This window comes from Ochotona curzoniae, unplaced genomic scaffold, assembly GCF_017591425.1.
Source record: "Ochotona curzoniae isolate NIBS_2020 unplaced genomic scaffold, NIBS_Ocur_1.0 patch345, whole genome shotgun sequence".
NCBI lineage: Eukaryota > Metazoa > Chordata > Mammalia > Lagomorpha > Ochotonidae > Ochotona > Ochotona curzoniae.
Genome location: NW_024466912.1, coordinates 499812 through 523834, shown reverse-complemented (window position 1 = coordinate 523834; position 24023 = coordinate 499812). Strand labels below are relative to the sequence as shown.

General features: G+C 47.5%; 2 protein-coding genes across 4 annotated transcripts; one reads left to right on the top strand and one right to left on the bottom strand.

Annotated features, from left to right (window-relative positions):
• The first annotated feature begins 4170 nt into the window (after positions 1 to 4170).
• Positions 4171 to 9677, top strand: LOC121167188 (E3 ubiquitin ligase TRIM40-like). Its single transcript, XM_040996578.1, has 5 exons — positions 4171 to 4518; positions 8138 to 8230; positions 8889 to 9113; positions 9397 to 9419; positions 9605 to 9677. Exons 1-5 carry the CDS (start codon positions 4171 to 4173, stop codon positions 9675 to 9677), a joined length of 762 nt encoding a protein of 253 aa, XP_040852512.1.
• Positions 9678 to 13364: 3687 nt separating this feature from the next.
• On the bottom strand, positions 13365 to 22767 carry LOC121167173 (tripartite motif-containing protein 10-like). 3 transcript variants are annotated; one of them, XM_040996561.1, is made up of 8 exons: positions 22551 to 22767; positions 21851 to 22321; positions 20526 to 20621; positions 19642 to 19872; positions 18990 to 19012; positions 18546 to 18661; positions 16875 to 16907; positions 13365 to 15546 (listed from the first exon to the last, which is right to left on the bottom strand). In XM_040996561.1, the coding sequence occupies exons 2-8, from the start codon at positions 22277 to 22279 to the stop codon at positions 15029 to 15031; spliced, it is 1446 nt and encodes a 481-aa protein (XP_040852495.1). In that variant the 5' UTR covers positions 22280 to 22321; positions 22551 to 22767; the 3' UTR covers positions 13365 to 15028. The 3 variants fall into 3 exon arrangements, with proteins under 3 accessions (XP_040852495.1, XP_040852494.1, XP_040852496.1); XM_040996560.1 differs by having other exon boundaries at positions 21851 to 22352; positions 22551 to 22766; XM_040996562.1 differs by lacking the exons at positions 19642 to 19872; positions 22551 to 22767 and having other exon boundaries at positions 21851 to 22475.
• Between the last annotated feature and the right edge of the window lie 1256 nt (positions 22768 to 24023).

Below are 24023 nucleotides of genomic sequence, written 5' to 3'. Positions count from 1 at the left end.
ACCCAGGGTCCAAAATTGGGTCTTCCTTCACTGCTTTCCCAGGCACATTAGCAAGGAACTGGATTGGAGATGGAGCATCTGGCTGGATCTTGAAAAGGCAATTGTAGGCAATTCCAGCGTTCCAGGCAGTGGCTCTACCTGCTATGCTACAAATAAGTTTTGTTTAAACACTAGTGGGTTTCTGTCTTTAAGATACTCAACAAGCCAATGCAAAAATCAAGAAAAATAGCTGAACATCATAGTAGAAGTTACTGCATGATCAGTACTCTAAGTTGGTATAAAGTGTTGTATTTCTTCCATCTTCCCAGACATCCACCTGTTAAGCTAGCTGCTCATGTGTTCTTCTACAGGTTCATTCATGGAGCCTTTACTGAACTCCCTAAGAGGAAGAAAAAGTGTGAAGACAAACAGCAACCCTGGGCTGCGCTGACAGAAATCCTCCAGCAGGTGGCTTAATCTTCCCATGGCTTTTGTTTATCTTATTTCTCATAAGACAGGACAGAAAAGGAGAATGTGAATTTACGAGGCCTTGAGTTCAGGGAGCCAGCAGCAGGATGAAGACGGTGCCTGGGTTTAAGCTTTCAGCTGATGACATCTGAATTCTGGCCAGATGCAGGGAGTCATCACGGGGTAAATGGAGAGTCAACGTCGTGGGGCAGGCAGGAACTGCGGGGCTCTGGTCCTGAGTGGTCACTCAGTCCCTGCGGATCCTGGCAGGACATGTGAAAGGGAGAAGCCTGTGAGCCAGGGGCCCGGTCCTTGGGGAATGAAGGGAGATGGCTCAGTGGAGGGGGCAGAAAAGGGGGGAGAGTGGACGGCCGGTGGAGGGAGATAACAAAGGGGAGAGAGTGTACGGCCTAGTTAAGGGGGCAGAGAGCACTGGGAGCAGGAACCGGAGGAGAATGGGCGACAGGACACCCTCATACACTGGGAATCCATGGTCAGCAGGGCCGGTCAGCATGAGCGGGGTGCCCACCCTCAGCGGCCTGGAGCTTCAAGGAAGCGCTCTCCTTAGAGAATGAAGCCAGGGAAATGTGAAGCAGAGGAAAGTCATGTTTTAATAGCAAAGTACAACAAAACGGATGGATCTGGAAATCATTGGGCTAAGTGAAATAAGCCAGACCCAGATGGACAAATATAATGTTTTTTTCTTATTTATGGTAATATGGAAGGAGTATAAGGATTATGTGAATGTCATTGATTTGGGATATAGCTAGAGATCGTACCACAGAAATGACAATGCATCCTTCTTTTCCCAATCATAATCACCACCACAAATCCCTCACTCTGTGAGACTGACAGCTTTGATTTCAAAAGAAAAATAGTACACCTGTGTATGTATATATGTGTGTACATATATATGTATGTATATATACATTTGAAGTCAGCATGCAAAAAAATTGTCTTAAGTGTAACATAAACAAACAAAAGTGGAGTTCTACCACTGAGCTCAGTTCGACACTTGCTGCCTGGAGTCGCCGCAGACTTCTCTGGCTAAGGCTCAGTCCCCGCACCACGCCTCCCACCTGGATTATCAGCTACACTTCTGCTTGGCTTGCCACACACTGGGCTTCCTGCAAACCCTTGGGGTTTGATGTTTGCTGACCTGGTTCACAGAACTCAGGGGAACGCTTTATTTACTGTTACTGAGTTACTGTTAAGGACTCCCATGAACAACCTCCTGCAAGGATCAGGGCCAGTGCCAGAAGGGTCCCCAGGGCATCTGGGATGCACCACATTTTTGACACATGACACGATCACCAATCCATGAGATTTCCAAATCTCCATGTCCAGGATTTTAATGGTGGTTCCATCATATGTCCATAACTCATCAAACGACTGATGGACATTAGCTCAGTCCCCTGACCCATCTCTCTTTCCTGGAGGCCAAAGATGAGGTTGAAAGGGGCAAGCTTCTAGTCACAAGATCGGCTCTTTAAACAACTAGGTCCCATCCTTCAGTAATCACCTCCTTTGCCCAAAGTCAGGTGTAGGGAAAGGGCTGAGTATGCATGACAAAAGACATGTCAAGGCACCACTCACTCAGGTTTTCTTTTCTTTTTAAGATTTTATTTATTTGTATTGTAAAGTCAGATATACAGAGAGAAGGAGAGACAAAGAGGAAGATCTTCCATCCGATGATTCATTCCCCAAGTGATCGCAACAGTCAGAGCTGAGCCAATCCAAAGCCAGGAGCCAGGAGCCTCTTCTAGGTCTCCCATACAGGTGCAGGGTCCCAAGGCTTTGGGCTGTCCTCCAATGCTTTCCCAGGCCATAAGCAGGGAGCTGAATGGGAAGCAGGGCAGCCAGGACACAAACTGGTACCCATATGGGATTCTGGTACATGCAGGGTAAGGACTTCAGCTGCTAGGCTATTGCACCAGGCCCTCATTCAGGTTTTAAACTCCGATTTTAGGTCTGTGCCAGGAATTGGGAATGAAAACCAAGTGTATCTTTGGTATCATAACTTCACAATAATTCCACAGCAAAGAGTATCAAGGCAAATTGAAGGAGGAGGTTTTTCCCAACACAGAGCAATGTTTTCCACAAGAATCTCAGACCTTTGGCACCAGCACAGTAGCTCAACAGGCTAATTCTCTACCTGCCAGCACTAGCATCCCAAATGTCCTGGCTGCTCCATTTCTGATACAGCTTCTTGCTTGTGGCCTGGGAAGTCAGTGGAGGATGGCTCAGTTCTTTGGGCCTCTGCACCTACATGGAAGACCCAAAAGAAGCTCTTGGATCCTGGCTTCAGGTCAGCTCAGCTGACAATTGCAGCCATTTCAAGAATGAACCAAGAGATGGAAGATCTCAATCTCTCCATCTCTCCTTCTATTTATAAATCTACCTCTCAAACAAAAATAAATAAATCTTAGAAAAATAAAAATAATCTCAGGCCCTTACAAGCTTCAAGTGGCAGCCTTTATCCAGAGTGTCCCCTAAGGACTCCCAAGATAGCGCCAGGACCAGCCTGTCTGGAGAGGAAGTGGAAGGAACAGCTGATGTGCCTGCATCACGAACAGGTGCCACAGTTCTGGGATGGCTGGATCCCAGAGTTCCACACGCTGGGGCTCAAAGAATCTCCATTCCATAAGCAGACTCTCACTTCCTCACTATCCTCACAGTGATAACCAAGTTTCCCAAACTCTCCTCTTTCTCATAAGCAAACAAACCACACCCTTCTCACCTGTCAAAGTCCATCCCCTCTCAGGCCATCTTAACTCAAAAGGAGTTTCCTTTTCCTGGACTGTCAGTGTTTCTAAGACGGGCGAGTGTCCTCCTCTCCTGCATGTCTGCTGTCACATGAGTGGGTGTATATAGTTGGCATGACTTAAAGGGCAATGATTTACTTGCTGAACGTTCCCCAGGGGTCTGGAGCCTGAGATTACAACGTGAAGTTGTAGAAGGAGAAGTCGAGGTATGCTACTCAGAGCTTTTGGGAAGAGGAGGACCAGGCGAGTGCCCAGGGTGAGTGTGAATGAGCAGAGGTTGAGGAAAGCAAGGTGGGGCGCTTCCTTCTTTGGGGGTATCTTTGGAGCTAGTGGGAAAGGAAGAACAAGGAGGTTCCCAGCATCACACAGTCTGTTCTTCTTGTTCACCCCGGAAGAGCTGCTGGTTGGGAGAGTGACTCACTGACAGAGCCACTGCTGGAATTGTATTTGACAATGGGTAAGCCACCACAGCTGGTGGGGAGGGAGACAGCAGTGCCAACCCCAAGCTCTTCCGGCTGCCAGCAATCAGATAAGACTGACAACTTGTGAGTTGATGATGACCTGACTTTTGTGGTCATGACACTGTAGCCTTTGAAACTCTGAACTGTAGCAATATTCATAAGAATCTCTCAAGAGCGAAATAAGATTGGATTTTCAATCACCTTCTTCTTCTTTTCACAAATGCAAGGAAGTCAGGGGTACATGCCAAACTGAGAAGATATTTCTGAAACTCAGGCAGAATTCAGGTGTGTGTGAGAGAGAGACACTCCAGCTGCCCTGCTGGAAGGCAGACATTGGCCAGAAGTTGAGAACAGAGTCCTGTCTTTTAGGTGCTCCAAGGCTGCCTTCTGCTGCCAAGAGCTTCTTATCCGGGGCTGTTCAGTGAAGCGGGACCTCAAGAAGACGCCAGGGAGGAACACAGGCCCTCAGACAGGAAGCTGAGTGCAGAGCAGAGGCCATGGTTCCTTTGAGGGAGGAGGACCAAGGGGAGGGCATCTGCCCCATCTGCCAGGAGCAGCTGAGGGAGCCCACGGGCACCGAATGTGGACACTTCTTTTGTCACACATGCCTGGTCCAGCATGCGGAGAAGGCCTCAGCCTCCAGGGTCCTCTGCTGCCCCCTCTGCCGGAATCCCCTCTGTTCCGAGAGGATTCTGGGGCCAGACTTGTTCTGTCCCAGCCACCAGAAGAGGATATGCAAGTTCTGCGAGAAGAACAGATGTCTTCTGTGTGTACAGTGCTTGGAGTCCCCAGAGCACAAGGCCCATTCAGAGCTCAGCCTTGAAAATGCCATCAGCCACTACCAGGTAAGACAGACTTGTCTCCCGCATTCCCCGTTCCTGCCCCTGACAGCCCCTGGAGGCTCAGTCACTGACACCTTACTCTGTTTCCTCTGCTCCCTCTTGCTTGGGACCTGGGCCTCTGCTTTGCTCCGTGTCTTTGGAATAGATAGGAGAGTCTCTAGGCATTGATGTGGCTCCATCTGAAAGTGGATGCGAGAGTCCTGGAGTGGATGCCATGAGCCTGGGAGCCACGATAGAAACACACCTGCTGGGTTCCTCTCAGCAGCCACATCGTGTTCGGTTCTCTGAATGTGCTGTAAATGGGCAGATCTCTGCTTATTTCCAGGTTATTGGGTTATTTTGATTTGTTGCCCTGAATATCCCTTCAATACGCAAGAGGACTTAAAAAGTTTGTGAAAGTTTTGCACTGTATTGTAAATTTCACTTTTTAAAAAACTTTTTTGGAGTGTTTTGTATATTTTAGAGTATATAAAATATCTAAAAGATATTCTGGGGAAAGTGGGAAGCAGAGCTCTAATTCTACTTTGTCCACGTTATAGTCCATTTGTCCTTTTACCATTTATTGAATATTTCATATAATTCCATATAATTTGTACCATATTCTGTGATTTGAGTACCAACAACAATATGTAATTACATGTAGTTACTTGCATATTTTTCTGATTCTCTACTTTGTTCTGTTTATTCCTCCCTGTGTTTTATATCAAACATTATACCTTCAGAATATGCTTTTTTATTTTTAAAGGTTTATTTATTTTTTGTTGGAAAAGCAGATAAGATTTACAGAGAGAAAGAGAGACAAAAAGAAAGGTCTTTTATTCACTGGTTCACTACTCAAATGGCTGCAACTGCCAGAGCTGAGCTGCGCCAAAGCCAGGAATCAGGAGATTTTTCAAGGTTTCCCGCTTTGGTACAGGGACCCTTCACTGCTTTTTCAGGCCATAAGCAAGGAGCTATATGGTAAATGGAGCATCTGACACAAGAACTGGTGCCCATATGGGATCCCAGCACTTGCAAGGTGAGGATTTAGCCAATTGAGCCATTGTGCTGGGCCTTTGCAGTATGTTTTAATACCAGGCAGTTCTCACATCCTCCAAAACCCTTATTTTTCAGAACCTTGTGGATATCCACATTATTTATTTGGCCAATTATTGTTTTTATCAACACAATTCCCTTGGCCCAAGCAGTCTCCCCCCCCCCCATGCTCACTTCAGTACGTTGAAGGCCAACACATGCCCAGCCGGTGGCTCCTCCCATCAGCGTCTGACTCACGGTGCTGCTGCTGGGAAATGTCTTTTAATAACTTCCGGTAGTTTCTGAAGCCTTGCTTGCCCCATGCATTCTGCAACCTTTCTCCCACAGTACCTGGACCTGGATCTTCCCTATCAGGCATCATGCCCAGACTGACTGCTCCCTGCACGCCTCCAGTGACGAGTCTCTAATCAAGACACTCCTTCTAAGTGCCTACGAGAGTGAAAAACAAAACCAAAAAGTTATCACTACCACCACCAAAGTCTTAACCCCTCCCCCAGAGTTCTCTTTTAACCCAAGATAGAAGGCTTATTTAATGTAAGCCATGTCCTTCAGTTCAAAGCGTGCCAATGTCTATAGTTCACAATTCCCTCTCCTGTTTGTTTGGGTTTGTGTTGAATCACCGATTCTCCCTCTCCCACGAGCAACCACTTTAAGCATTTGTTGGCTCTTTGCTTGAAGATGATTTAGCAAACCACATGTTGCCGTGTAGATGGTCCTTGGTAGAAGCTGGTTCCACTCACTGACCGTGGTTTGTTTCAGGAGTTTGCAAGTCACACTCATTCAGTAAGGAAATTGTTTTGAGTTTTGATCTTTTCACCCAGCCTGTTCTGGGGTCCTCCTCCGGACCCCAACACACACCAGGGATACTTCCAGGGCCAGGATGGCTGTCAGACTTCGTCGTCGTGGTGATTGTCATATCATGGCTGTCACTAACTCTAATTACTACTGAGTTTGGGTACTTCTTCATACGTGCTGTGGGTTTTTGCACACCTGTCTTCTGTGAATTAATTGTTCACATTCTTTGTACAGTTTTCTTTTTTCTTTTTTAAAGATTTATTTATTGTTATTTAAAAGGTAGATTTGCAGAGAGAAGAGACACAGAAGGAAAGATCTTCCATCCTCTGGTCCACTTCCCAAGTGATCACAATGGCCAGAGCTGAGCTGATCTGAAGCCAGGAGCCATGAGCTTCATCCTGGTCTTCCACATAGGGGCCCAAGGTTTTGGGACATCTGCTGCTTTCCCAGGCCACAAGCGGGGAACTGGATGGGAAGTGGAACAGCTGAGACAAGAACTGGTGCCCATTTGGGGTGCTGATGCTTGAAGGTGGAGGATTAGTCTGTTGGCCCTGGTGCTGGGCCACGTATACTTTTCTGTTGAGATCTAGTCTTGCTGTGGTGTAGGGTTTACTTCCTCCGTTCTACATGTAAGTCTCTTACTGATTTTTGACATTCAGGTATTTCTCAATGTGCCATTGTTTCTATTAATTTTTTCACGGTGCTGGCACTGCGCAGAAATATTTCATTTTGAATAGTGAGTTTCAGTAAGTCCCTCATGATTTGGGCATGTCACAGATTTGCTCTTTAATACTATTTTCTATGAGCTTTACAATTTTTCCTTTGCTGCTTCATTCCTTAGCCTCTCTGGGAGCTGCTATCTCATGTGGCCCCAGGAGGGACTCTGGTTTTATTTCTCTGTTATTGTTGCTGTTTTCTCAAGACCATCTTCTACAGGCTGTGTTCCTACTGCCACACATCTAGTTGCTAACTTTCCTTTTCTAATTCCCTTAGTGGACCTGAGTCCACCCTTGAGCTTCTTTTTCATTTTTCTTGCTATGGATTTGAATGCTCCTTTGTATCTGTTAGAGCAAGTACAGTTTGTCACTCACTAGACAAGGAAATGCCTCAGGAAGGCTTTCAGAATCTCTGTTTGGTCCCTCACTTGGATTGGTCACAGTCCTACGCTGAGAGCAGTACTAGCTATGTTCATTTCAGCTTCTCTCCTTGGTTATTTAAAATGGGAGGCAAGTTCTTCTCAAAACTCAAATCATTTATAGTATCTGTAACTTCAGGGACAGAAAGAGAGAGAGTGAGAGAGACATACACATGTCTGCCTGCCTGCATTACATGTTTGCATCCAATCAAAGGCTGTTGCCAAATACCCCAGCGAGTGCCAAGGGAAGAGTGCTGTCAACAGCTTCCCATCTCCTTCTTATGGTGACTGTTCCCAGACCAGCCTCACTTGCTTCTGCAAAGTATCAAGAAGTGCAAGACGATTAGCACACAACTTGTGTATGTTGGGAAAAACACCCTAAACTCAAGTAGATCTAACTGCTTCTGATGCTATTTGTTATCACCGTGCAGTACTAAGACTGTTTCAAATATTGCCCATTGCTTTTCTCCATCATATCTAAACAAGCTCTCAGATTCCTTATACTAAGCATGGAGGTTCAAGGGCACTCGTTTTTAGGTAGAATGTATGTTAGCCTCACCCTATGCTAGGCCCTCCACGACATTCCAGTGAGTTCTGCCCATCAGGTACCACTCTCACTTCGGAAGCTCTGACAAGCAGATGTATCTTTCTTCTTAGGAGCGACTCAACCGCCGCAGCAGGAAGCTCAGAAAATATATCACAAAACTGGAGTGCAAAGCTCAGGAGGAGCAGAAACAGCAGACCAACCAGGTGGGTTCCTCAGATTCCTGGGACGGGCTTTTTTCTGGTTTCCTCAGAAGCTCTCACTTCCTGTTCTAGATGCTCACCTGTCCCTGGAGCAGCCAGACACGGGAGGAAGGTCCAGGAGGTTGAAAATCTTGGTGCTCAGCTTAGCTTTGGACTGTGTACAACATGCAACCTGGGGGTTGTTAAGACCTCTGATCATCACAGCTTACCTGTTAAATAAAAACAGATCTTGATTCCCCCAGCTTACATAGGGGATCAAAGGAAATGAGCATCACAGCAGCTGAAAATTATAAGTCATAGGACTCCATTTCTGTCTCTGCCCTAATTCCTTTTGCTACACAGATGTGGGATCTCTCCTCACCTGACAAACAGAACAGGATTAAAAGTAGGCAGTAAAGGATTCAGGTAGGGGTGTGTGTGTGTGTGTGTGTGTGTGTGTGTACGTGTATGTATTCCCACCATGGTATGACATGACCTGGGTAGTAAGGCATGCAGGGAAGGAGTTCCTACCTTTTTGAGAAGCACTTCTACCTCCATATCCCCCTGTGACACACAGAGGCAATACCATGAAACACAGGGGACTAAGGGACCAGATTCTAGGATATGAAGAGTCAAGAGGGAGTCATTTGACACCAAGTCCTAGCAAGGTGCTTTTTTGTAGTTTCAGGTAAACCCTGGGATCCAAAGACTGGAGGCTGAGCTAGAAAGCCAGTGCCAGGCCAATGAGCAGCTGGATGCCTTCACTGAGCAGGAGCTGGGCCAGCTGCAGGATACACCGGCTGAGGTGGCCAGACTCCCCATCCTCTCCCAAGCAATACTGCAGCTTAACAGCCTGGTCGCCATTATGGAAAGGACAGCCCAGGAGCTACAGGCCAGCACACTGAAGGTGCACATGCCAAGGCATCTCTCCAACAACAAACACTGGGTTCTCTCCGAAGGGTCTGTGGCCTACCTGCAGCACCCCTCTAGGAAACAGATGGAGAGGCTTGTGTGATGTGTGGTGGGAGTGGCTTGTCCAAGGCCATGGGATGCTACTGCAGCAAAGTGGGTTGTGGAAGAGGAGTGCTAGCTCCTCTGGTTCTCACGGTGGCACCTGAAAGTTGGGAAGGGAATTTGGATGTGACAAGAACCTGAGGACTTATGGAGATTCTCACTGTTTCTTTCCCTAGGATGCCAGTGACTTGTTGAACAGGTACGAGCTGTCCCCTCTTCCTTCCCACACAAAGCCACACAACCACATGTGTACTTGGGTTCCATCAAGGTCAAGGGGTTCCACTGCTCCATTAACCTTCCTGCCTTCATGCTACATGGCCAGGGAAGGATTCAACAGAATATGGGATTACACATAAATTAACACAGCATTTTTTTTGTTTCCAGGAGTGCTCCACACAAACTACAGGCTATTTACCATATGTTGAAGTCTGAAAAGAGTCAGGAAGACATTGCTTAGAACATTTTCGGAACTCTAACCAATTCGTCTCTGAGCAGCCTAACCCTACATCAGCCTCCTTTTTGCCAATCCTCCAACTTGTCCAGATCCCCCACTGAGTCTGTGTCGGACTCCTTCAGGCCTATTGTGACAGGGACATCCCCAAGGCTGTGCCCAGGCATGCAGATGGCACAGGCTCACCAGTGGGGGTGCCACCTCAGCACATGGATCCCAGCAGGTGCCCGACTCCAGTGGTGCCCGTCGTCTGGCACCAACATCCAACAGGCAGACACATACCAAGATTGCTATGTCAGGCCACTCGGGCCACCCTCACGTTCCTCTCCTTTCAGTGTTCTTGTCCTCTCGGGACCTGTCCCCTCCTAAATGTGAGTGGGATCTGTGACCAGCTTTTCATCCATAGGTTATAGCATAGAGGAGGGGTGCATCACTGTAGTGACTGCACCGCATGGTGGAGGACTCCCCCTCACTAGCAGATACATTGCAGAGATGCCCTTGCTGTTTGTAGAAGCAAGAAATCCCATGACAAAGACCTGCAGCCTCAAGGAACCAAGATTAGCCTGTACCCTCTAACCTTCAAGAAGGAAGCAGGGTGTTTGTCACAGCTGAAAAGCAAAAGAACAAAATGAATGGTGGCAGCAATCTGAGTGAGTTTGAACTGGTACTCTTCCCCACTTGAGCTTCCAGATGAGAACCCAGTGCAGCCAATACTTTGTCTGTGGTCTTGTATGATTCTAAGCAATTGATCCAGCTAAGCTGTGCCCAAATTAATGACTGACAAAAACTACAAGACAATAAATGTTTATTTTCAGACAGTTTGTGGTCAATTATTTGAGCAAGAGATACCTTTACAAATGTGTACTAATTCTTTGTGTTAATATCTTAGCTGTTGGGGTCAACAAGAGCAATACTTTGTGTTTCTAATGTCTAGGACAGTGCCTGGCTCATAGGTGGTGTCAAAATTTTAAATAGATGCACAGGTGAATTAACAGAATGTATAAGGACCCTTCTTGATTGTCTATGTGTAAAGGTATCATAAATTGCTTTTAAAAAAAAGATTTATTTTATTGGAAAGTCAGATAAATAGAGAGGAGAGACAGAGGAAGATCTTTGTCCATGGATTCATTCCCCAAGCGGCTGCCATGGCCAGAGCTGAGCCGATCTGGAGCCCAGTCTCTTCTGGGTCTCCCCACCAGGTGCAGGTTACAACAGCTTTGGGCTGTCCTCCAGTGCTTTTCCAGGTCACAAGCAGGGAGCTGGATGCAAAGCAGGGCTGCTGGGATTAGAACCGGCGCCCATATGGGATCCCAGTGCATGAAAGGTGAGGACTTTAGCCACTAGGCTACTGCTCTGGGCTCCATAAGCTGCTGTTTAAACTAGTATTTTATTTATTGAACCTTTGCTGGTATAGTCAGTCGGTACTATACAAGGTGCTGAGGGACAAAAATAAAACACAGCCTCAAGGTGGTGCTGCATGGTGGTACACAGAGTGAAAACCCAGGAGTGAGACCTGTGTTCAGCACCTGGTTCTGCATTTCATCCTTCTGGCACCTTGGACAAGTTGCTTAGCTTCAATTAAGCTTTCAATGAAGGGTGATGGTATTTGCAGCCTGGGATGAATCTATGAATTCCATATTAGCCATGATCAGTGTTTGCAGTGGTGCCTAACACACCGACAATGTTTAAATTTATTCCTTATGACTTTTTGGGGAAAAAAATCCACTTTGCCATCCAAAAGCTCATTTTCTCGCTATGGAACCAGGACAGACACAGCTAAGCCACCATAGGTGCTAAATGTTTTAGGAATTCAAAGAGAAATGTAAGCAAGGCTGGAACAATCAGGGGAGGTGTGGTGGGAAAAGTGGAGGACTGATGGGTGGGACAGAAAGGAGAGCATATCCAGGCCAGGATAACCACATGAATGAAAGCACAGAGGTAGGAGAAAGCCAGAGTGTGTTAGCAGAAGTGTGGCAAAAGTGACCTGGGTCATCAGGAATGTTCAGGAAAGGGGATGATCAGAAGCAGGCCAGTTGCATGACCCCAAGACACAAGGAGCCATCAAAGGTTTTTGAATCAGGAATGAAGGCAAACGTGCCAGTCAGGATCCCGTCTACATTATGGACAGAGCAAGGCATTGAAGAGTAGAGAGGGGAGAGAACCTCAAACAGGTGTTCAAGAAATGGGAGCAGATTGTCAAAAATATAATTTAAAAAAATGGAAAAAGTTAAAAGAGAAATGGGAGGAGTGACTTAGTAGAAATCTTCTGATCTCTAACAAGAAGACATTAGCCAAGGAAAAAAGGCAACTGCTAACACTTCCTGCAACCTACTCAGGTTAACGCTCACCGAGTGCTTATTGAGAAGTTTCCTACCATGTACAGAAGGGGACCAGTAAGCCCCAAGGATCTCTCTCTGCTGAAGAGAAGTCAATTATCCCACTGGTGCCTGCCAGACCACAAGTGCTTGGACCACAAATGGGCAGACCAATGCCGGCCAACTGGGTCTATGGTGTGACCTGTTGGGAAAGATCTTCTCATAAAAAGACAGTAACAACAAACTGAAACTATCAGTTTTACTTGGAAATGAAGAAGGCACCTACGACCACTGTGTCATTAGTTGGCAGGTAGGGAAGTGGCAGAGAAAACCAGAGCTGCACACAGGGCCATGTCTAGCACCCAGTGTCTACATGTCTACATCTGTGCTGCTGCATGGCCACAGGATGGGCCTGTTTCTTGGCTGCCTGGGACCTCAAGCCCCTTGCCCCAGTCAGCTCCCGGGCAGAGGATATACTCTTACATAGTCATCATGAGCCTAGATATGGGAACTGCCTGAATCCATGCTTGTTCTGATGAACACCATCGGCTGATTTGGGACCCACTCCTGGACCTCCCATGTGCCTCAGTTCTCATGTAAAATATGGGGATAGTAGTAAGGGCACCTAGCTCATGGGGTTGTTATGCTGACTGAATGAGTTACTCTTATAAAGTACTTAGCATGAAATTTGACCGAGTTGAGCTCCATGTGTGCATTGTTACCAGGATTTTCTAAATGCCTGCCTCTTAGGGAAACCAAGTCCCCTTACCTGATCCTGACACAGCTCGCCATGAGACTTGGCTAATGGTAGAAAATCACATTTTTCTTTGTGTGTGTGTGTGTTTTTTTAAAGATTTATTTATAATTATTTGATAGGTAGATTTTACAGAGTGAAAAGGAGAAATAGAGCAGGTCCTCTAGCCTTTCCCCATAACGGGATAGATGTGTCTCAAGTGGCATCATTTTTTTTTTTTTAATTTTTAGTTGGAAACTCAAAGTTACAGAGAGAAAAAGGGAAAGAGAGAGAAATAGAGATTTTTTTTTCCATCTGTTGACTCACTTCCCAAATTTCTTCAACAGTTAGAGCAGGGCTAATCTCAAGGTAAGGGCCAAGAGCTCCTTCCATTTCTCCCACATAGGGGCAGGAGCCCAAGAGCTTGGTCCATCCTCTCCTGCTTTCCCATCAAGGAGCTAGATCAGGAAGTAGAGCAACCAGGACTTGAATCGGCATCCATAATCCTCCACAGGGAGGGTTAGTCTAGCCTGTGAAGTTACCACATGAGCCTTTCAAGCAGCATCTTAAATTCTGGGCCAAATGCCTGCCTCTTACATTCTTTTTTTAAAACCCAGCTAAGATCAACAAAAATGAGCAGAAAAATGAAATCCAATTTTTAATGGAGTCCTAGGTTTGGGAGTCCAGGTTTTTGTTTTGTTTCAGTTTGATTTTGGTCATTATACAAACATTACACCAATATTTGGAAAACACAATACTTTTATGAAATATCGAATTCTCTCAGGGAAAGCAAAGTCACACCTCTCCAAACTCTGACTCCAGGTCACCACATGTTTTCACAACCTGGACCTAACGCTTGCACACTAGAACGCTCACTTCCACTAGGGCGCATCATGGCGGGAGGACGATAGACACGCAGTGGTTTATATGTCAGCTGAGCAATCAGGTGAATGGCTGGCTCAAGCAGAATAAAATTCCACCTGCAGGGAACATTTCCCACATTCTGGCTGATCTCTGGGGCTCTCCAGGATCTAGCACCTTCATACTCGGTGTGCTGCTCACAGCCTCCCCGGAGGCCTTTTCTCCCACAGAGCTCTCCACTGTGAATCCACTCATCATCTCCACGTCTCCAATCTTTCCTTCCTTTCACCACCCTCAGATGATGATTCTTACAGCCCCAAAGCAGTGGCAATTCTTTGGGCTAAACGTTACAGGTCACCCAGAGAGTGTGCCGTTCCCCCTACCAGCAGCAGATACAGATGGTGCAGCACCCGCTCTCACAGCAGAGCTGTTGGGGCTAAGTCCCTTCTCCCATCTCCTCTCTTGACCCAACTGATAACTGACCAATCTGGGAGGCCATCTCCTTTAGGGGCTGAATGGTCGTGATTTACAGCCCAACCTCTCCTGTTCCCCTGTACCTGCGGCTCAGCCAGAACTGACACTAGCAGGAAGAGGGAGCCCATGAAGGCTGTGGAGGTGGTGGTGCTCTGTGCCTGGCTGTGAGGACAGTGGAGATATCTGTGAGTCACAGACCAGTCAGCCAGGTCTCTGCTGCTTGCTGCCGGCAACGCTTTTTCCCTTCTCATTCACCACGTGTGTGCTTCAGACACACGTTCTCCAGACCCTGCCGGTGACTCACCCTCTCTCTCCAGCCACGCCTTGCCACCTATCAAGCCTCCCTAACAACCCCACCACCCACCAGCCTGTGCTCCAGTTTCCTCCTTGCAGCACCATCTCTTCCCACATGTACCTGTTAATAAAGGACACGTTAGTTTAGCTTGGGTTTGTTGTTGTTGTTGTCATTTGTTTGTTTTTTATCCTGTTTCCAAGTCATCAATGGCTGCCACAACACTTAGACCGTAATTTGGTACACAAAAATTCCTTGATGTATGAATGAACACATACTAACAATTCTGGGAGACAATAAGTTGAAGGGTGGTGAGGTCTGGACTTCAAAATCATACAATTGACTGGTTGCAAGGATAGGTCTACACTCGGGATATTCTAGCTCTGAATCCAATCCTTTTTCCTCCACACAGCTCTGTTTGTGCCTATTGGGGGTGGTGTGACCAACAGCTGACAGCAGCCTGAGTCCCCAAGGACCCTACTCATCCCATCAGCTGGGCGTTGAGGAAAAGATCTGATGGACAGGCAGGGGATCATCTCACCTTGTGCTTTACAAATGGAGTCCAGCACATCAACTAAAGCAGCCATTTCTATTTCAAGTCTTCCAGGAGACCCAACCAGGGGTCAAGCCCACACAGTCCTTGATTTGAATCCTGTACTTAGAGGAGGCCAACAATTCCCACTCAGGAGATCAAGGAAAAGCTGGACCCTCGGCCCCAGAGCCCAAAAAAGGGAAAGACCTTCCGTGCAAAGGAGGCTGTGAAGGTGTAGATGTGTTCCTGGGTGACAGCATTGGCAAAGGTCACCCAGCCCACCTCATAGTCAAGTGACACCCGCACCTGCTGGGGCTGCTCCTCCAGGGCCAGGCGAGTAGGGAAAGAGCCAAGAGCCGAGACGAAGCCCCAGGCCAGCCTCACCGCCCACACCCCCTCCTCTGGCCGCAGCCGAAGCTCTCCCTTCCTCTGCACGTCCTCGCTGACCACGCCCACAGTGCAGCTGCCCCCGTGAGCCAAGTCCACACTCACCACCCATGTGTGCCTCCCCCCCGTGAAACCCTCGTAGGCCAGCACACAGGTGGCCCGGTCAAAACGCTGGAGGTTGTCCGGAGAGCTCTGCCACTTGTAGGAGAACCTGGCCCGCTGGTGATCCTCGGATAGGAGGAGCTTGGGGTGGGACGTCAGGGGATCTAGAGAGAGGTGAGCTGTAAGAAGTCAAAAAAGACATGAGTGTCAGCAGACAAGCCATGATGGTTGAGGCAGGCCTGGAAGATCCCCAGCCAGCAGCACCTTTGCCAGCCAGCAGCATTGGCATCACCAGGGAGCCACAAGTTGGAAATGCAGTCTCAGAATTTGGACCTTGACAGGATACCCTAGGGACTCCATGCACATTTAAGCCAAAGAGAAGCCAGGCTGTGAGGGCTGATGGCTCTCATCCAGTGCTGGGCAGGTGCCTGACAAGTTGTTCTGCTCCCTGCAAGCTAGCTGGATCCCAAGGTTGTGCATAACAGTTTTGTTGACTCCCTGCAGCAGTTTTGCCCATGCCCCCACCCCTTGGCTCTCGCTGGGTTGAGGGGGAAGCATGTCTCTCCTCCACCCAGACTTTCTGAGTCCTCCCAGCTTTCCTTCCAGGGCATCTGTGACTCAGGGGCAGTCTTGCTCTAGGCAGGCTTTCTGGCTTCTCAATGGTTATCCACTGTTACTCAGAGTCTAAAGTCCATTTTAAACACCCAAGGCTTCCACAGACCCCAGCAGAGTGTGATTTTCCCTGTCAGTAAAGAAGGGAACCCCATAAAATCTGATGGACCCACGGTTAGAGAGGCCCTTCCACAGCCGCGCATTCCCCAGACTTGGAGCAGTGGCACTGATTCCCCTGTTTGCTCCTTTCCTGTTCCCAGACTGCTCTCCTAACTGCCATCTACAAAGAGACATCTGGAAAGGATCAGGGCTCCTGACAGTCCCAGAAAGTGATTGCAAATCCAGTCCAACTTGTCTTTATCCAGTCACCCGTCCCAGATGCACCTCTTCTGTTCTGATTTACTCTTTCCACCTGCACTGTGCACTCACAGTGTACCTGTCTTTTCTTTGTAGTTCCCCGGACAGACTGACCAATGCCATGACACAAACGTCCAGACTCCCCAGACCTATGGAAGCTCAGAGCTCAGACCCCACACAATCCTCCCACATACTTCACATCATCGCTAGATTACCTATAATGTAGAATATGATGTCAGTATTATAGAAACCAATGCTATAATGTATCGTTTGGTGAATAAATGACAAGAAGGAACCTACACATGTTCAGTACAGACACAACTTTTTCTTGAACGTTCCCATGGATGTGGAACCCAGGCATGGATACAGAGGGCCAGCTGTACACACACACACACACACACACAGATCTTTGTACGGTGTATATATATATACAACAGGTGTGTATATGCACATGTTGTATATATTTGGCCATTCTAGTGCCCAGTGCAGAACCCTGTCAACTCTAAGCTCTCCTTTTCAGAGACTCCTCACTGCTTACCTGGTTCATAGTCCAACTCAAAGCGGAGTTTTTCTGGAAAGAGGAAACAAAATAGAATGAGATTTCATCCATTTCATAAAACCAGAGACCACTGGGAGATGAAGACACTGAGACCTACAAGATGACCAGCAGCATAATGGAAACTGAATCCTCTATACCTGAACTTGAAGGAGAGCCACCTGAGCACTTGTCTGTTTCAGATCCAGGTGTTCTGGGATGAGCCTGCAAATTTATATTTCCACCAGTCTTTCTGGGGAGGTGGTTGCTGCTGCTGATGAGGGTCCCACTTAGAGACTCACAGCCAAACTCTGAGCACAGAGACCATGTTTTCCTTGCTCCCTTCTGTGTCCACACAGCCCAGCACACAGTAAACTATCTAAAAACATCTGCATGGTGAATAGGTAAGTGAGAGGAGAGACAGAGAGACAGAGACAGAGACACAGAGAGAGAGCCTTCTATTCCCTCGTTCATTCTCCGAATGCCTGCCACAGCCACAGTTGGCTCAGGCTGAAGTCAGAACCAGGAATTCAGTCCAGGTCTCCCACATGGGAGACAGGAATGCCAACACTTGAGTCATCACCTGCTGTCTCCCAGGAGGTTATGTCAGAGTAGAGCAAGGACTCAACCCTGGACACTCCAAGATGGATTACAGGTGCCCCAAGCACTGTGTTGCCACCACCAAACATCTGCCCAGGTTAGATATGATTTCTTTCACTCTCAAGTCCCTGGAAGTATTTACAGGAAGTAGACTGATAGGAAAGTTCTCCCACAGCATCACACTTCAACAGGAAGAGCATTTAGATATAGGTGGTGTTATTCATCATGCCACCACAAGGGTGGAGGGGGTGGCCAGATGGAGAGTCATGTTTATACTTGAGTCTGATTTCACAGTCTGGTCCTTTCCTAGCAACATTCCCTGTTCTGGGAAAAGGAGGGGTCACAGTCCCAACCAAAGCATTTCAATGCTGAGAGCCAGAGTAACAGAAGGAAAATGAGAACAGCCCACCATTGCAGGACATTGATAGATGCTTTCCAGGGCTGACATAATTTGGCTAATCTTCCAGCTTCAAGTGCCAACATTCCATATGGCACAGGTTTGAGTCCTTGCTGCTCCACTTCTCATCCAGTTCCCTGTTTAAAGCCTGGGAAACCAGCAGAGAGTGGCTCAAGTCCTTGGGCCCCTGTATCCATGTGGGAAGCTTGGGAAAAGCTCCTGGTTCATGGCCTTAGATCGGCTCAGCTCTGGCCATCGTAGTCAGTGGATGAAGATCTTTCTCTATCTCTCCTTCTCTCTGTAAATCTGCCTTCCCAATAAAAATAAATCTTTTAAAAATACATAAAGGTAAATGCTTTCACTTGCTACACAGAAACAATGTTCATCATTGAAAAATTACTGCATATGTTGCTGTGGAGGTTTTTCAGTTACTGAAAATGACAGACACTGTTAATCATTATCTTTCTTTTTGCTTCATGCCAACTCATCAGATATATTTAAGTACTTTTCAAATGACTCGCATTTTTTCCCCAGACGTGTTCCCCATAATCATCTCCAGTCATTGTCACATCACCTGACAGATTTCTTAAGGATCTGCAAGTCACACAGCCTTTCATCAGTGAAGAATGGCTGCATCGTGCCCACCCGTGCTCTGTGGAGGCCTGCAGTCCTCTTACCCAGAAACATCTTCATCTCTCTCTGCAGTGGGACAGCCTGCTGGGGGAAGTCCCGGATCCTTTGTCCCAGCTCAGGGGACACAGCCTCTGGTTTCCGGCACTTTCTGGTTTCACATCTAGGGCACAGAAATGGCTATGTCTGGGAAGATTCTTCATGCTTCCACACTCAACTGGTCATCTCCTCCAAGAAACACAGGAAGGTGCTATTCCTGCAACCAGACACAGCTCCCCCCCAATGGATGCCACTGCCCACTTACAGGCAATGTTACTCAAGGGAGTGCATCTACAGCCATGTGCAAGAGCACACGGGGATATGTGGAAGTTGATGTGTACATCAACTCCTTAACAAGAGGGTGCTGTGTGTCTGTACGACAGACACTAAGTGTTGGTGCATGTATATGTATTTTTAAGAGTAAAGAAAAATAGCGAAGTTACATTGCTTACCTTATTAGCGTGCTTCTGATATCCTAAAAGACAGAGAGAGCGCAGAGATTTAGTTTTTAGTGTATCCTGGCTTTTCACATGATCAGAGAAGACAAAACACCTTGAGCCCACTAGTAAGGTAACCAAGCATTGGAACTCACAGCCTGATCCCTTTATTCCACAGACTCAGGTGGTAAAGTGACCTGCACCTGCTGGTCAGTGGCAATTGTAAACCCCTGCACAACGTCTGAGGGATTCAGTCCAGAATGCACCACCTGAATAATGTTGCCTTTCTGATGCTATGTTGGGACCCCAATATCTTTCATCCAGTTTGAGTCCATGAAATAGACCAGGGAGAACTTTAGATTGGCAAAAGGTGACAGGTGATAAGGGGTTGGATGTATTGGAAATGGCACCAGACATATTTAACATAGTCTTTATATTTTCATTCTGCCATTGGATCCTTGCAAAGATCCCATGAGATAATGAAATAAAACATCCTACCTACCTAATGGATTTTGGTGGGACGAGACTAAGACCAGGGAACGTGGCGACCAGGGAACTTGGGGAAGCATGAGCTGGTGTTCAGACCTTACCTCCCACCTAGGTCAGGGAGGTGAGGGAGGAAGGAGACACAGCTGAAGAGGACATAGAGTGGCAGTGCCAGGCTAACCTTCAGGAGCTCCTTGGCTGGCCTCGCGTTCTTCTCCTCCAGTTCTTCTATCAGAGCGCTGAACCGGCAGATCTCCCCGGTGACCAGGAAATCAAACTCATCCTGCTGCTTCAAGATGTCTCCATCCAGCTTCTCCAGCTGTGCCAGGAGGACACTCTGCTGCTCCTCCAGGAACTGGCGCAGATACGCAAACTCAGAAACCACCTGCTGCCTCTTGGTGGCCACCTGTGTCTGGGGAGGAAGTAGAGGACTCCAAGGAAAGGTTCCCTCCTCCTCTTCCTTTCCTTTTTTCTTTTTTTTTCTTCCTTTCCTTTTCTTTACCTCACTCCTACCTCTCTCTTGACCCAGGTGCACATTCTCCAAGATATGGTCATGAACTCAGAATCCCCCAGTCCCATTGTCTCAATCCCCACTCCCACATCAGACTTGGAACTATGGCATGGCGTCTGTCCCACCTGCCAGCCACCTGCCACCCCATTTCTAGGAGCAGCACTGCCCTGCACTGCCTCAGCACTGGTTGCTGAAGCTTCTAAAGGGAGGAAGGCTCAGAGCAGATTCTTGGAAGGTTGAGAGGGACCATCCTGCCTGTTTGGAAGCACACCTTGGATGCATAGCACTAAGCTATATTGCACGTTCATGTAATCCTTACATCAACTCCATGAGGGAGGGGTGGCTTTTACTCTCTGTTTTATAGATAAGCAACCTGAGTGCCTGAGGTCATGCAGTTCGTGCCAGAGTCAGGTCACATTCAGAGAGCACTTTAACTGCCCTAGCTGGCCTGGGTTTCAGGGGAGGCTGGAGCCTGGGGAGGGGCAGGACTGGGGACAGGAAGCACCCAGGGGCAGAATGGCAGTGTGGGGTCTGGGGGAGGGATGGTGATTTACCAGCAGGACTTGGATCCTCTTATTCTCTCTCGACTGGACTTCCTGGATTTCTTCTCTCTCTCTTCTTAAACACTTCAGACATTTCTGTATTTGTTCCTGGGGAGCAGGAGCATAAACTACTTAGATGGAGAAAACTATTTTAGGGTATCAGCATTTCCAACTCTGCCTTCTAGGAGTGGAGGGAGCCCAGGGGAGGAACCTGTCTCAGCTCTGACGGTGCCGAGTCTTCATCACCCTGACAGCTTACTGCCCTGTTCCTCTTGCTTTGTGCCCCAAGCATTTGCATCAGGGCACTCCCGCGATCGTGTGTTCCTCAGGGACCATGACTTGGCTCTCCCTTGGAGCCAACTCATAGGGTCAGCCACTAACTCCCTTTGTTTCTGGCAAACGCTATCTGAGATGTGTCCTGATTTCATATGCTTGAAATTATTTCAAGCTCCTGACATTTTCCAAAGAGTACATGTAAACTCCCCACAGCAACAAGAATTAATTATCTGTATATAATTACAAAAGAAACGTGGCTATGCCAAAATAGTTAACAAGTTGTTTTAACTATTGTTTGTTGAGGAAGAGAGCTAGAAACATTCAAAAATGCACATAGAAGTCTCCCCATCGAATGCTGATTAAGATGTCCACCAAACACAGCCACCCACTTGTAATAAAACAGAAACAATTAAAGGCAGCACTCACTTATATGGTGACATATAAAACTTCATTATCTATTTACCTAATGTGTGTTGTGGGCTTTTTTTTTTTCTTGACAGAGAAGTTTTGTTTGTGCAGTGAAAGAGTGAACATGACAAGAAGGAAATGGAAAGCACCTCCCAGGAAAGATTCGGGAGATGGTGTGTTTACTGAAAGGAAAGAGAGAGAGAGAGAGAGAGACTCCTAATTTGCATATTCACAAACCCAAGCATTCAAATTAGTTGTGCATGCAAATGCATCTATCCTCAGACTCTCACTCAAGCAAAGTCCACATTTGTAAGCACAACAGTTTGCACAATCACTTCTCCAAATATAAAGTTCAGTCACACCTGCTAGCCTGAACACTCACACATGGTGGTCCCTCTTTATTCAATAAGTATTTATTGGATTGTTATTATCTGCTGGCCACAAGTCAACTGAATGCACACACACACACACACACACACACACGCAGAGAGACAGACAAAAACCTGTGCTTTTCCATGCCTAGGTCTATGGCTTGGGTGACCATATAAGAATTCACCTTCAGTGTAGCCCAAATTATTCGCACCTGTGTTCAGTTTTCTCCATGCACTCTGACCCCAGGCCCACCCAGAGATACCCCGGGGCCCCTCACCTACCCTGTAGGGGCCTGCCGCATCCTCCAGAAAGCGCACAGTGTGGTTCCTGTGCTCCGCCGCTGCATGACACACCACGCACAGCTGTGCCTCGTCATCCTCACAGAAGAAATAGATCTTCTCCCCGTGCTCCTGGCACGCGTGCTCCTCCTCCGTGCCCTGCGCAGACACTAGCTTGAGGCGCTCGATGTTTTCTACCACACTGGCCAGCTGCCAGTTGGGCCGGAAGCTCCCCGGTCGGAAAGGTTCTTTGCAGAGCGGGCAGGAGAGGGAGTCCTCAGACTCTAGGCCCAGAGTCTCACAGTAGCGAGTGAGGCAGCTGCGGCAGAAGTTGTGGCCGCAGTCGATGGTGACCGGCTCCCTCAGGGTGCCCTGGCAGATGGGGCAGTTGACCTCATCAGCCAAGGTAGTGACAGAGGCGGCAGAGGCCATGGTGGTGCTGCTGGGCCTGCAGCTTCCTCAAGGTCAGTCTTTCTGCTTAGAAGAAGGAGGGGGAGCTTGAGAGCTGTGGAGACACACAGCACACACACGCTCACAGGTGCACACAGCTCAGATGCAGCACATCTTGACAGTGTGACACCTGCATCCTCTCTTTCTCTTACATAGACACACACACACACACACACAGAGAGAGAGAGAGAGAGAGAGAGAGAGGCCACCAAGGCTGCTATTGTTCAATTCTCCCAAAGGAAAGGACACACACCTGCCAGGTGGAAGAGTGGGATGAGGAGGGGCTCACAGCATCCCTGACCCAACTTCAGCCACGCTCTGGATCAATGCTCATGACTTGGGTTTGCCATTCCTTTCTGTCCATTCACAAACTCTCTCAGTAGAAGCAAAGTAGAAGCATCTCTGCTGTCCACCATGGAAAGAGGTGGTGAGGAGATGTGGGAGAGAGACTGAGCTACAGAGTCTGACTGTACTGCAGCCTCCCTGCCACATGGCCAGCTGTCTACAGGGAGATTTGTGGTATCAGCCAGCCCAGGGCTTGCCAGTCAGTAAGAAGAGAATATGGGGGCTCAGATAAGGTCCTTGTGCCTGGGTGTACCCAGCACAGTCTACGCTGGTGGGCTGCTATGGGCTTGGAAAGAGGCTGGGTGCAAGAGAAGAAACCAGTAATAGTTGACATGTATTTCTAATGACCACACATCCTATTCTAATAACAGCAGTGTCCACAGCTGCAGTTATTTATTGCTCCAATCTGCTTTATAGCATGTGTTATTCCAACTTCTTGAGGCTCAATCAGGTTATTTAGTTTTTCAAAAATACATGAACAGGAAGGTAGGGGCCAAAGTTTGCAATCACATCTATAAGGAGACTTTGTGGGAAATCTGAATTAAAAGATGAGTTTATATTAATACAACATAATTTTGAAATCCAGACATCATTTTTGTAATACATATTTTTTTCTTAAATATCTATTTTCATTGAAAAGGCAGACTCACAGAGAGGAAAGAGAAAGATCTTCTTTCCACTGGTTCACTCCCCAAATGGTCGCAATAGCCAGAGCTGAGCCAATCCACAACCAGGAGCCAGGAGCTTCTTTGTGGTTTCCCACTTGAGTTCAGGGGCCCAAGGCACTGGGCCATCCTCGGTTGCTTGCTTTCCCAGGCCATAAGCAAGGAGCTAGATGGGAAGTGGAGCAACCAAGAGGCAAACTGCTGCCCATATGTGATGCTGGCTCTTGGAGGTGAAAGATTAGCCAATTGAGCTATTGCCCTGGTCCCTGCAATATATATTTTTCATGAACTTTATGAAGATTCCTTATATGTATGGGGAATTCAAAATGTTTTGAATCAAAGTATGCTTTTGGATAAATGTTTACTTATTTTCAGTTACTTGAAAGGCAGAACAAAAGCAAAGTGAGAGAGAGAGAATCTTCCATTCACTGATCCATTCCCAAATACCTACAACAGTCAGGGCTGGGCAAGGCTGAAGTCAGGAACTAGGGACATCATCCAGCGTTCCCAGGTGGGTGGGATGGACACTACACTTGGTCATCCTCTGTTGCCTCCCAAGATGCATTAGCAGGAAGCTGCGTTAGGAGTAGATGAGCTGTGACTCAAATCAGGCAGTCTGATACAGGATGTCTCAAGTGGCAGCTTAACCTTCCGTGCTGCAACACTAACCCTTGGTCCACTGAACTTTGTGTACTCTTCTATGTATCTCACAAGCG